The following is a 14,159-nucleotide window of genomic DNA, read 5'->3' as shown; positions in this document are numbered from 1 at the left end:
GCCCAGTTTCAGTCCAACCTGTGTTGCTGAGGGATTCGACGACTACAGATGTACAGCCTGTCCTGAAGGATACGAAGGCAAATACTGTGAGAGGTTAGAGACACATGGACACACATTGACCTGTACTGAACGTAAACTTTATTTGACTTCTGATTTAGTCAGAATACAGTGTATAAATTTTACGGAGACTGAGGAGAATCTTTTATTTCCAGGTATGTGGACTTTTTTCAGTTAGATTCATTCATTTGCTTTCGTTATAATAACCAATTGTAATGTTCCCCACCTCCCACAATCCCCTTGTCCAGGTGCTCCACTGGTTATCATGGTAACCCGCGGATGCCCGGGGGCCGCTGTGAGGAATGTAAGTGTTCCCCCTGGGGGTCGTTGCCCGGACCATGTGACCCAGTCACAGGTCAATGCCGGTGCCGGTTCGGGGCATCGGGGAAGTCGTGTGACCAGTGCATGGACAGGCATGTGTGTGGACCAGCTGGAATCATCTGTAAGACTAACACACGGCCTCTGACTTGTTTTTACACTTGGTGCTCAGTGTTTTCTGTGTTCAGTGTTTCATTTTCCTCTTATTAGTCATTATCATTATTGTTATTATTGTTAGTCATCTATCTACACATTGGAAAGTTGATATGAAGCATATTATCAGAAGTAACAGGCAACATGAAGGAGGTACCGTTACCAAAAATGTGTTTTGATTAACCCTTAAAGACCCACAACTATTTTTGTCACAACTTCCAAGTGGATTTTTTGTCTTTCCCAAGTGATTTATCACCATTTATTATATCATTATCTAATGCATTTAGCATTTTTTAGTGACAAACAAGTGATTTTCAATATTTAATTTACTGATCATGTTGATGTTCAACAGTATATCATTAACTGAATATAAAAACAAGTGTCTACAACCACTGTCCACTGTCGAGCTACACTGGTTTTATTGGTGGATCAGTGTTGTAGAAAATGACGGTGTTTCCACGTTCACTACGGAGCCTCTGAACGTCCAAATGGGTCATATCTGATGACAAACTATATTTTACCTGAATATTTTTATATACAGATAGGATTAGTGGATCAACAGTCATTAAATATTTAGATGAGTATACACTGCCAGGCAAAAGTTTGGACTCACCTGGTTTTTCTTTATTTTTATGACTATTTCCATTGTACAGTAGATTCTCACTGAAGGCATCAGAACTATGAATGAACACATATGGAATTATGTAGTTTAAAAAGGTGGGACAAAACTCAAAGCATGTTTTATATTTTAGATTCTTCAAAATAGCCACATTTTGCTTTTATTACTGCTTTGTGCATTCTTGGCATTCTCTTGATGAGCTTCATGAGGTAGTCACCTGAAATGTTTTCCAAAAGTCTGGAAGGAATTCCAAATGATGCTGAGCACTTGTTGGCCATCTGTGGTCCACCTCATGTCATTTAAATAAGAAGGTGAGTCCAAACTTTTGCCTGGTAGTGTATGCTTTTGGTCGGCACTGGATATGGTCTTTATGACAAACATACTTTCTGTAAACATAAAAATGTCACATGGCTATGGTCTGATCTACTCAACAGTTATGTGATCGCAACAGTAGTTCAAATGGGTTTTCTATGCACATTAATATTTTCCATTTCGTGACTTGCCCAATATAAAGTGTGCACAAAGGTTTTAAATTAGAGGTGAAAAAAAAATACAATTTGATTAAAGCTGCAGGAGATGAAATCATGGACATTATGAAAACTAAAAACTAAATAGAAATGTTCATACTGTTATCTGAAAGTGAAGCCACTTTAATCATCAGAATTGCATCCTGGTCACCTCTTGACAGAATCTCTTCATTGATCAGTAATTTCAGCTGTCAATCAAACATTTAATCCGACTACCTTTCCTGTAATACCTGTAATTATGAAAAAAATCTCCGTCAGAGGGTAGATTTTCTGCGTACTCTCATTCTCAGAGATGTAATTATGGATTTGTACAAGCACAGCAGCTTTAAGGACAGTTTATTTGTTAAGTATGTCATTTAAAATGCAGTCACAAAAAGGCCATTTCATGTGGTCATTGTACATAAACTACGTATTGATTGAATTTACAGAAAATGTGCTCAAAGCCTTATATGTAGGTATGAAATTGCCAATATCAAGATATTCGATTTTGGAGATATTGCACAGCTATAGTTGAGGATAATAGAAAAATACCAATTCAATAATTCAGATACATCTTTCAGGGTAACTGTAATACTTGTAAAGGTCTCTTTGTCCTCTGTAGTCTGGAAACATAAGCCTAGTTTTACCTAAATGTCAACACTTAAACAACACATACAGTTTCAGAAACATCACATTGTAACTGGGGCTAAAATGTCTGCAAAGTAATAGTGTTTTGAACTTCGTGACGCCAGCAGCATCTTCTCCCCCTGTTTTCCTCTCTCGTTCCTCTGTTTATTTCTCTGGAGGCCTGCCACCCAGCGCATTCACCTGATGTTGTGATTTTTGGTTTATTTTGACGATGAAATGCAAATGAACAGTCAAAGCCCTTTTCCACCGTTGCCATGGGAGACAGGCGATCGTGACAGAAGTCAGATTCAAGTCATTTAGGAAATAATTTCAATGTCATTTGGAGTTAATTTAAACTTAATATGACCATAATGGCAAGGCCAATTTGATGCTATTAGCATGTCTGGAGGTAAGTGCATGTGCATGAGGGAGAATATTGAAGAAAGGGTGATGTGAAATTGCTGCTGTCAGGTCAGAGAGGAAATTGCTTGCTCAGGTCTTTATGTGTTCAGACACAAAGCGTGTGTTCATAAATTGGAAGTGCGAGTGCTGCAGTGCACCCTGACATCAAACTGGTCGCCTCTGCGTCCAGACTATAATCACAAGTCCTGATGGTTTACACAGAGTGGAGCGATCAGACTGCCGTTCACTAGTTGAAAAGTGATTGCACTCTACATTTTGCCTCTGCTCTACCTTTTTGTCAAAGGTAACAGAGCACTTTGGGAGTCATGAATGAGGGAAATGCAGAGTATCGCTTCTTCTGTATAACGTCATTTGCATAGTAATGCAGCTAAATTTCAGGTGATGTCATGTGGTGGTTTTTTATTTCTTACATTATTCGAAGCTCAAATGTATTTCATTACTATTGGTCTATAAGCTTTGACTGGCCTAAATTAAAAGTCAGTGTCACCATATCTATGCATGTAGTGTACTGGAGTAACACAACTTGGACACATCAAACCTTTGTTTTTTTAACACTTTCTTCTTATTGTTTCTTTTTTAAGAATATATAGCAGATATGGACATACAGAAGGAACACACAAAAAAAGAAATCAAACCTTTTTGTTGTTGTTGTTTTGTAGCTATAATGGTAAGTCATTTAAACTACATTAAAAATTAATGAAACAGTAATATCTTAATAAAATGTACAGAAAACTAAGAATTAAGATTATTTTCATCTACATTTTAGCAACAAAACACTTTTATTTAAAGGTGTGGGAGACTTTTGTGACCAATTTTTCATCAGATCTGTAAAACCCCTGTCATAGCCTGAGTATCACAAATCTGTAAGTCTTTCTGTGATGTCTTCTCTCACGGTGAAAAATTTTGCGCAGCTGCCTGGCAGTGGCATGAACAAGCTACAAACATGACGCGGAAATGTGGAAACGTGGAAACGGCTGGAGGAATATGCATAAAAGGGAAGCGGAGCTCCTGCCGTTTCCGCGTTGTGTCTGTAGCAGCTCCTGCTGCCAGGCAGCTGCGTGAACCTCCGCTTCCCACAATGCACATCACAACAAAATTCCGAAGATGCCCAAGTTACCTGCCGGCTCTGTTTGTAAACACATGGTTTGTTTATGGTGGATGACACTTCGAAATTGTTTTACCATGATGCAAGAGATTCAGGTGAGTAATCACAGAAAGATTTACGGATTTGTGATACTTAGGATATGACTGAGGTTTGACAGATTTGATGAACAACTGGTCACGAAAGTGTCCCGAAGCTTTAACTAATATGACATATTTTGGTAAACTGTTCTCAGTAATAGTATCAGAATGCATGTGCATGTGTGTGGTTTTTAGTGTGAAGCATGAGAGTTTTAAGTTGGGCTTATCCTGCAAATGGAGGTTCCCTCTGACCATTGTGATAATCCTAGTCCAATAGTGTTATTAGTTGCATTGTGATGCAATTGGTTGCAGCTCTAAATTAATTTAGAGCCACAACAATTGAGTCAATAGTTGTCAAACATTAAATTAACCAACAACTTTAAGAATTCATTGTTTAAGTGTTAGTGGGAAAACTACAACAAAATTCAATATCTTCTAGTTGTATTAGCCTACTCTATGATAGTAAATCTATAACTTGTCCACACTATTGCAGATATTTTCCAAACGTGACATTTTACTCTACATTTGGGCCTCTCCACTACACATAAATAGTGTTTTAGGTTGCAAAAAGACATTTTTAAGAACATTTTCAAAAGAGAAATTTTTTTTAAACTTCAATCTCATTTTGTAAATGTCTGTTACTGCTTTGTTTGATGAACCTGCACCTGAAACATCAAATCCAGGTATAAATCAATGGATATGGAATGGATCAATCGATGAAAGGAGAACAAGGTCAACACAGATATTGTACCTTAGAAAGACGAGCCAGACTGGTGGCATTGACAAATCCACATCATGTAAAGACTACATTTCTACAACCTTGACCAAAACTTAATTTAAGTGTAGAAGTTAAATTGTAATAGATTAAAGCCTCTGCATCTGCTACGTTCAGTATTATCCACAGTTTCCATGGTGCAGCGTGTCCAAGCGTTTGTACCATTATGTAGTCGCTTTGGCATTGTCAACTGGGAAATTTTGTGTGATGATGGTTGTGTAGACAGAATTATTTTTTTCATTTTTTTTCTTTTTTTTTTTTTTTTTTACAGAGGAAGAAAATATCAGTTAGAAAAACATCCCTGTTACTGTGGACGGGGCATGAATATCTTTGAGAGGTTGCTTGAACAAGACTTTTAAGGACATAATATTGGGCTTCAGGAAACATTGAGTTTTTCACTATTTTTTTTACATTTTACTGCCCAACAACTAACCAGTAAATTGAGAAATTAATGAATAAATTAATTGTTAAAATAATTATTAGTTTCACAGTGACATGGTGGTGCAGTGGATAGCACTCGTGCCTCACAGCTGGAAGGTCCTGGGTTCGATTCCAACACCAATCGATGGGGGTGGGACCTTTCTGTGTGGAGTTTGTTCTCCCCGTGTCTGCGTGGGTTCTCTCCGGGTACTCCGGCTTCCTCCCACCATCCAAAGACATGCACCGATAGATTAATCGGTTGATCTAAATTGCCCATCTGTGAAAATGTGAGAATGATTGTTTGTCTCTATATGTCAGCCCTGCGATAAACTGGTGACATGTCCAGGGTGTTCGCCCATAAGTAGCTGGGATAGGCTCCAGCGACCCCTGTGACCCTAGTGAGGATAAAACGGGTTCAGAAAATGAATGAAATTTAGTTTCCGTCCTGTACAGACAAAAAAACACCTATCAAAACTTCACTTCTAGTGCCCCCTCAGTTAATATCCTCCCAAGACCCAGCAATGCATTTTTGTACTCTATAAGGGACAAAAGTTTCACTTAAAAAAAATCTGTCCATCGCAAAGGACATTCCTTTAAAAAAATAAATTAAAATAATGAATAATAATGAAAAATGTATCTGAAAAAACTGTTGCATTATGCAGTTTCCAAGACAATTGTTTAATTTTTTAATTGTTTAATTGTTTAATTGTGTAAAAAAGCTAAAACTTTCACTTTTATGGGTCTCATCCAGATTTCCTAAAGATTGATCCGTCCATTTATGCATTCTGTTGATTGCACACACAAACACACACACACACACGCACAGACGTGAGGGAAAACAGTGCTCTCCTTCATTAAGGTGTGATTTAATTACTTTTTGTGCCGTGAATGTTGCAGCCACCGTCATGCTGTTGTAAAGAAGCAGGTCTTTTAAAACACTTTAAAGTCCCATTCTGAAAATGAAATGTTAGTCAATATCAGAGTAAATTAAACACTTCTCTGTTGGAGTATCTGTCAAAAATAAGCACATTGGTTAAACACTTTCATCAACATTAAAGTTGTGACATTGTTGGAGTTGTTGTGTTTGTCTTAGTTAATGTTTATTGGTGGATTTATCCCCCATTTTCCACAGTTTGTCTACTAGCATAATACTGTACAGTATATTGGGACATTTAATCACATTTACACTATTTCAACAGCTAAAACAACATGGTACTCCTCAAGAAAATAAGTGTTGGGCTGTGATTAATGAATGTTTTTGAATGAATAAGCCTTTATTCACTTGCTTACATTGTACTGTACATTTAAGTACTTAACCTGTTTGTGTGTGCATGTGACTACATGTGTGAACGGTTGTATTTGTGTGTTCTTTTTGTTTTGGCAGAGATTGATAGAGTAGAAACTGTTTTTATTTTATTTAATTTATCTTTGATTTCCCTTGTCAGAAATTTTAATTTCTGCAATAAATCAGCCTCAGGGCATAAAAGGGAAGAAAAATTCACACACACATTCACATAGCAATACAGGGAAAAGTGTATGCGTGTGTGTGTGAGTAAATTCCCTGGTGTGTGTGTGTGCGCCTTCATGTGGGTTTTTAGCCTGCAGTGTGTGCTCATAATAGGTGTTCTTGCCTCTCTGTGCTGAATTTCATGCATCGGCAGCCCTGTCTTTCTGATGCCAGAGTCGCTTAAACACAAACTCACAAGCAGTCACCACCATCACACACTGCGGTGTTTACAGACTCACTATGTAAGGGATGCAGACACACACACACACAGTCTTAAAAAATACATGCTGAACAGACGGTCTTTCATTCTTCTCATTCAGACAGATTCTTTTCTCCCTCGACCAACTTACAGAAGGAGATGACACACATACAAGTTTTACACCGGCCTCCCTTGACTTTTGCTGACATCTGTGTGTTTTTTTGTTTGTTTTTTGTTTCTTCTTTCTCTGCAGCCTGCGACGATGAGTGTTCAGGTTTGCTGATCAGCGATATGGATCGTCTGTATCGTATTATCACTGAGGTCACCTTAACAACACCCCTCCCACCGCCTTATAAGATCTTGTACCACTTCGAAAACATGACAGAGGAGCTGAAGGTATTTTTTTTTTTTTTTTAACCATAAGTCACATCTTTACTTTCATTTTTATTCAGCTATACATTTTGGAATGACAGGGTTAGTAATAGTTTGGTGTTTTCCCATATGTAATTTTATTTCTTATTGTAGGTTTTCTAGATTTTTTTTCAATCTAATCAAATGAGTTTCAGCATTGATGTTGATTTAAATAAATAGTGATGAAACAAAACATCAGAAATACTAGGGCTGCTGAGTTTTTCTTCTCTTAAATTGACTTCTTTATTCTGAAATAATAGTTGTAATAGTTGCAAATGTTGTTTTTTTTAAATATTACCCCATTCCTCCAGTTTGATTATTTTTCCTATTTATTTTTATTAACTTGCCACTAATACACTGTCATAATTCAGTGTGTTTCTGTAAATAATAATAAAAAAAACAATCTTCTCCCTAAAATGCTAGGCTTATGAATAAAATAAATGGTGACAAATGAAAATTAAAACATTTCTGTTTGCAAACTCTTGTATTTATATATATTTGGGTTGGGTCTTGACATCTGTGATAAACCGTTTCATACATTTGAGATATTTTCTCTAATTATGCTATTATTTGCAGCTCTAAAACACTTTCTCAGCTCACGTGATGTGCATAGTAGTGTTTACTTGATTAAAACTTACTGCTTCCAGTTAATTGTGATAAATGTAACTAATATTATTCCGATGTAGACGGCGCTATAATCATATTAAGTCCTGTCAGATAAGTTTTCGATGTTTTCTTGTTTTTTTTCTGCGGTCCCTTGCTTATCCTGTTTTTTCAGCTCTACAGCGCAGAGCCAGTCAGTTCAAAAGCCTTGCCCAGGGCCAAAATATGTCAGACATTTCTCTCTGTAATTCCTTCATCTCTGTGTTTCTCTCCTGTAGCACATGCTGTCACCTCAGAAAGCTCCGGAGAGATTACTGCAACTGGCCGACTCCAACCTGGGATCACTGGTCGTTGAGATGGACCAACTACACAGCAGGGTACAAAGACTTACTTTATGTTTTATGTCTGTTATTGTCCATTCTCTGCTTCCACTCTTTCTTTTTTTTTCCTGTCTCCAACATAACAAGATAGAGAGGGACACAGGAGTTGAGGGCAAATGTCAAGTGACTTCACATCGTCGTATGCATCGCAATAGGAACAGTTCTATCCTGGTCAATACTGAATGTCATAAAAAGCACAATAGACACCAGTTCAACAACCACCATAAAAATGACTTACCCTCTCAGCAAGACGTTATGTCCAACCATCCATTTTCTGCAGCTTCCCGTGGTCCAGGTCATGGAGGCTTTGGGTTATTTAAGGCAGCCCATGTGTTCTTTTCCCAAGCCATGTTCCACACATCTGTGCAGCAGCTCTTTACATTTTTATCACTACTTTAAAGCATCTTGAATCTGTGATCACAGACATATTTTATATAACAGAGAAATACACTGGCTAACAATAAAAAAAAAAAATAAATAAATAAAAAAAAACAGTTCCAACCTGGATTTAACCCTCACTGATGCAGTGAGAAGCTTTAATCGGTTTGATAGCAAGCATAAAGATTGGACGATCTTTCAGTGGAAAGAGGTCATGTGGTGTGATGAGTCCAGAAAGGCGGGTGAAGTAATTACCCATCATGCCTAGTGCCTACAGTATAAGCCTGTGGGGGCAGTGTTATGATCTGGGGTTGACCCAGTTGGTCAGGTCTAGATTCAGCAATGTTATGTTATTTGTTGTCCTTTTATTTTTACCTATATCTTTGTAGAGCACTTTGGACACTTTGCATTGTTGTAAATGAGATAGATAGATAGATAGATAGATAGATAGATAGATAGATAGATAGATAGATAGATAGATAGATAGATAGATAGATAGATAGATAGATAGATAGATAGATAGATAGATAGATAGATAGATAGATAGATAGATAGATAGATAGAGGGTGGGGAAGCAAAATTTACAATGAACATTTAGTTGTTTTTTTCTCAGCAGGCACTACATCAGTTGTTTTGAAACCAAACATATATTGATGTCATAATCATACCTAACACTATTATCCATACCTTTTCAGAAACTTTTGCCCATATGAGTAATCAGGAAAGCAAACGTCAAAGAGTGTGTGATTTGCTGAATGCACTCGTCACACCAAAGGAGATTTCAAAAATAGTTGGAGTGTCCATAAAGACTGTTTATAATGGAAAGAAGAGAATGACTATGAGCAAAACTATTACGAGAAAGTCTGGAAGATACTATTAAAGAAGAATGGGAGAAGTTGTCACCTGAATATTTGAGGAACACTTGCGCAAGTTTCAGGAAGCGTGTGAAGGCAGTTATTGAGAAAGAAGGAGGACACATAGAATAAAAAACATTTTCTATTATGTACATTTTCTTGTGGCAAATAAATTCTCATGACTTTCAATAAACTAATTGGTCATACACTGTCTTTCAATCCCTGCCTCAAAATATTGTAAATTTTGCTTCCCCACCCTGTAGATAGATAGATATACATTTGAGATATATGCTATATAAATAAACTTGACCTTGACGTGTGTGCATAAAATGAGGTCAGTTGAACCTGAATGACCAGCTTCAAACATCAGCAGATTTTATCTTTGCTGATGATGCAGACATATTCCAAGATGACAATGCCTGGATTGCCTGTGAAAGATATTGCCTGTGAAAGATATTTAGGGAGCATCAGATATGGATTGGTCACCACAGAGATCAGACCTAAAACCCACTGGAAATCTTTGTGATGGAGAAGAGTTTACATTTCAGTTGGAATCTACCATCACCATTACAAGATCTTGACCACAAATGAATGCAACTCTGGACAGAAATAAATGTTAGAACATTTATTCAGGGTTCCCACGAGGTCTTCAAAAGTCTTAAGTCTTGAATTTACAAATCTGCATTTAATACATTTAACAAAGTCCTTAAAAGGTATTAAATTGGATATACCGTAGTAGGTCTTAAATTATGTTGCCGTAAACTGGTTCCCTGTATTGTGTTTAACTGTGTCTGAGAAATGTCCTAGCTGCAAAGAAAGTAATGTTAGTTGACTCTAGTCTACCCGTTCCAACCCGACAATTTATACTGAAATTAGGAACCAGTTATTGCTAACTTTGCTTCTCCTGGTGAGAAATGATCACAGACCATTCAGTCCAACACATTCATCACCCGAGAAAGCTCACTTTGGGAACTTTAAGGGACGACTTGCAAGCAGAAAGTAAGTATGAGGTAGTGCAAATTTAATAATGCCTGGTTGGAGAAAGATCATTCTCAACCTGGTTGACACAAGTGGAGGGGAACGTGTTTGAAGCTTGTGCAAGAAATCAGTTCAGCTCGGAATGATGGGAATCAAGGCGCTGGAGTAAATAAAGATTTTTTTGTTATTTTGGAACTTCGTTAATTGAGGTTTTTCAAATACAAGTACATTTCAAACAAGGTACAATGAGATGCATATATATATATATGCTATAAGTTCCCAAAAGGGGAAATGTAAGATGATTGAATAAATAAATACGCACATAATATATGTGTAAATAAATAAATTTTCCTGAATTTTAGGAGTCAGAAATTTTTGCCAGTATGGCTGTGAAATAGACATTAAATTCTGTTGTAAGTAGTCTTAAAAATGTCTTAAAAAGTCTTAAATTGAACTTGTAGAAACCTGTCGGAACCCTGGTTATTGTGACAATGCATAAGCATAAATGATGCTAAACTGAATGTATTCCATAATCAAAGAAAAATGCCGTCCAAAAAATATTGTACACTGACTTCTGTTTGTCATAAGCAACATTTCAGCAGTTGCATTTTTGTTTTTACTCATGCTACAGAAAGTTATGTCTCTAAAAGCAGTGAAAATAGAAAGATACTGCCTTTTTTTTCCTTTTTTGAAGAGAAAAGGGCCTTCATGTGCCACAAGGAGAAAAATAACACTCATATTCGCAGTGACAAACTACAGCCTTTTAGGGATGTGGGCCTTGACATTTGTTGACAGCAGTGCTATCACACACACCCCATCGCGCTCATACCTTCACACACAACTAACGTAGCATGATCTTGTCAAATTCCAACAATAATTACTCGCTCTTTCGTTTTTCTACCCGTGCGTATGTTAAATTGAGTGTGTTAGGCTGTGTTTTCTTGTCTGCCCAAAAATCATCGTCTGTGGATGTGTGTGTGAGAGGTGAGATGTATGCTTTTTTTGTTGTTGTTTTCTGTGTCAATAATTTATTGTGTTTGTCGACAAGACTGCGTGAAGAGGAAACAAAGTAAAAGAACTACACACACACACACGTAGTATTGATTGCATGTGTGTGTTGCTGTCATTATCTGTCATTCTTGCGCGTCTCAGAATTCAGCCTTTTGTCTTTTTCCTGCTTTCGTTAGATGGAAATCAATACTACGTTCACTTATTCAGCGCCTGTTTATTATTTTATTGCCGGTGTGTAGGCCACTAAGGTGTCTGCTGATGGAGAGCAGGTTGAAGACGATGCTGACAGGATTCATAAACGAGCCGAGGACCTGGAGCAGTTCATCAGGGATACACTACTGGGAGCTAAAGGTAGTACAAACTAACACCACAGCTCGTCTATTACAGGCCTTCGTTTCCTGCCAACTGGGATTTCTGGATTTATCCGTCTACTGTCTCACTCGTTTCATCTGTCATTAGAGTACATTGCATTACGTTACATTATTAAATGTTCCGGATCCCTCTGGGAAATTTGGGATATTGCATTAGGAGAGAAAGGAATAGGGTGAAGAATATGAAAAGGTGAGTAAAGGGGCTAATGAAATGAATAATTGTACTGCAGAACATCAGCGAGCACAAATACTGTACATTCCACAGTGTAACTATTTTCTTCATCATTATAAGGTGACTCTAGCTTATACCTATTCTAAAAAACTATATTTATGTTGCATTCCTCAAACAGAAGTCACAAAGAAGCATAAATAGTAATAGAACAACATAAAGACTAAGATGGAATCAAAATAAAAAGACAATTAAAATGACAAAATATTGATATAAATAAATATAAATTAAAGCCTTTAAACATAGCATATATGTAGAACTATAAATATACACTACAAACAAAAAGTTAAGGATATTTCTTTTTTTGTCATTTTTTTGTCATTTTTGTCATTTGTAGATAAAACTATGTCTGGTCATTAAAAAAATGTGTTTCAGTTCACACACAAAGAAGTTAAAAGCGCTGTACAAGAATCCCAACTGAAAAAAATTGCCCAAAAATTAAAAAATATCCTTAACTTTTTGTTTGTAGTGTACAACGATTTTACTTGATAAAGTCACACAATGTTTGTACTTACTAAATAAGTACAAGTTTACACTAAAACTATGTACATATTGTGACATGATCACAAAAACCAAGGTCTGGAACACATGTGACAATATGACACAACTGTCCTGATGTGTCTGCAGTAAGGATGTAACAAGAAAATACAGTGTATTGTCAATGAAAAATGTGGTTGTGTTTATTCGTGACAATGCACCAATGCTTGAAAAAATGAAAAAGTGTCCATACACGTGTCAGGCCTTCAAACACGGTTGTTTTCTTGGTTAGCCTGTGAGAAACAAATCTGGCAGATGTCTGGAGGAAAACTGAAGTAATAAGTATGTACTCAGGGGATGTCGAATGGAAGAAAACACAACTGGACATCTAGGAGATGCATGATAGACCCAGGTGTGATGAACAGTAGTTGGGTTTCCATTACCCTCAGAAATGCAAAAAATGTAAATTGTGTAATAGAAAACTAGTAATGGAAACACTGAAATGTCACAAAAACTGTCAAAGATCGCAAAGTAGTTTTTACACTCTCATGAGGTGGTTTTTGAGATGTTTTGATATAGAAGTATAGCCTAAAAGTGTAATGGAAACACATTTTTTGCATTTTCACACATGTGTACACAGTGGTTTTGCTCACACCAAATGTCTCACCTATTCCCCTGTACTCAGGACAGGTGGTGCTAGTTTGTACAGGACAATAGCCACTCGCTTTTGTGTAGGAACTGCTTCCCAAGGGCATGACGAGTCTGGTACCATGAGAGGTTCAATAACGTTACACAGTTCATTAAATGTTGCCGAGGTCATTTGGAAATTCTGGATCCACAATTTGTTGGTGAATTCCTGATGTACAATTGTCTCCCAGAAATCCATTCTACGTGGCGGCTGCCATAAATAAGGACTTTACCTTGGGACAATTATACGTTCCCTTCTTCTTTTGTTGAAGACAGTCACTGTAATAGCAATAGATGCAACCAGCACTGCAGTGCCAACACCGTGGAGGTTTGGCATGAAAGTCAGTGTGTCCATTTTTCTTAAACGAGCATCTTGCTTGAACTATACAGTATTTTATGCGAATTACGATATGTCACGAGATGGGACTTTACTAGAATCGTGCATCGGAAGCCAAACACTCTTTAATGGAAACACCTACAAGTAACAATTGTACTTTGTCGAAATTGTAGAAATATTGCTTTTATTTTTACGAAAACTGTAATGGAAACCCAGCCAGTGACATGTCTCACTGACAGTGCATTTTAAAACCTACTCTGAACAGGATCTAATTCTGAAAGTCTTCCCTCCTGTTTTTCCAAAGCTACAGGGGCCCTGAAGACCAAAGCACTGTCACCTTTAGATTTACTAACAGCCAGAAGGTCCCCACCTGACAGTCTTTGTGAAATTTGTGAACTACCTCTTATAACATTATTTCTGATATAGAACTTGGAGCCTGACCCAGACATGCTTTAAAAGTCATCAATAAATCCTAAGAGGAGATGCTTTGCTGCGTGATTGCTAGTGCTCTGTCATTGAAACATTAAGCAATAAGCCATGTTTGTAAAACTACACACAATCACAAAAACACACTAAACCTACAAAACATTACAAACATTTCCTGTGTTTTCTACATAGTGTTTTAGCATATGTGAAATTCATATGGTTTTAGAACAT

The 14,159-nt window shown here is 37.1% G+C and overlaps 1 protein-coding gene across 7 annotated transcripts in view; it reads left to right on the top strand.

Moving 5' to 3' along the window:
• Window positions 1–14,159, top strand: part of lama2 (laminin, alpha 2) — a 400,339-nt gene that overhangs the window by 291,424 nt on the left and 94,756 nt on the right. For 5 of the 7 annotated variants that reach the window (XM_030128896.1, XM_030128893.1, XM_030128894.1 and 2 more), the window contains exons 34-38: window positions 7–93; window positions 306–499; window positions 7,040–7,182; window positions 8,079–8,177; window positions 11,641–11,752. In XM_030128896.1, coding sequence (XP_029984756.1) covers window positions 7–93; window positions 306–499; window positions 7,040–7,182; window positions 8,079–8,177; window positions 11,641–11,752 — 635 coding nt within the window. The remainder of the gene's footprint in view (window positions 1–6; window positions 94–305; window positions 500–7,039; window positions 7,183–8,078; window positions 8,178–11,640; window positions 11,753–14,159) is intronic. The other 2 variants (XM_030128899.1, XM_030128898.1) reach the window with 1 other exon arrangement.

This window comes from Sphaeramia orbicularis, chromosome 24, assembly GCF_902148855.1.
Source record: "Sphaeramia orbicularis chromosome 24, fSphaOr1.1, whole genome shotgun sequence".
Lineage (NCBI taxonomy): Eukaryota > Metazoa > Chordata > Actinopteri > Kurtiformes > Apogonidae > Sphaeramia > Sphaeramia orbicularis.
Note: the sequence above shows the minus strand (reverse complement) of the source record. Positions and strands in the feature narration are given on the sequence as shown.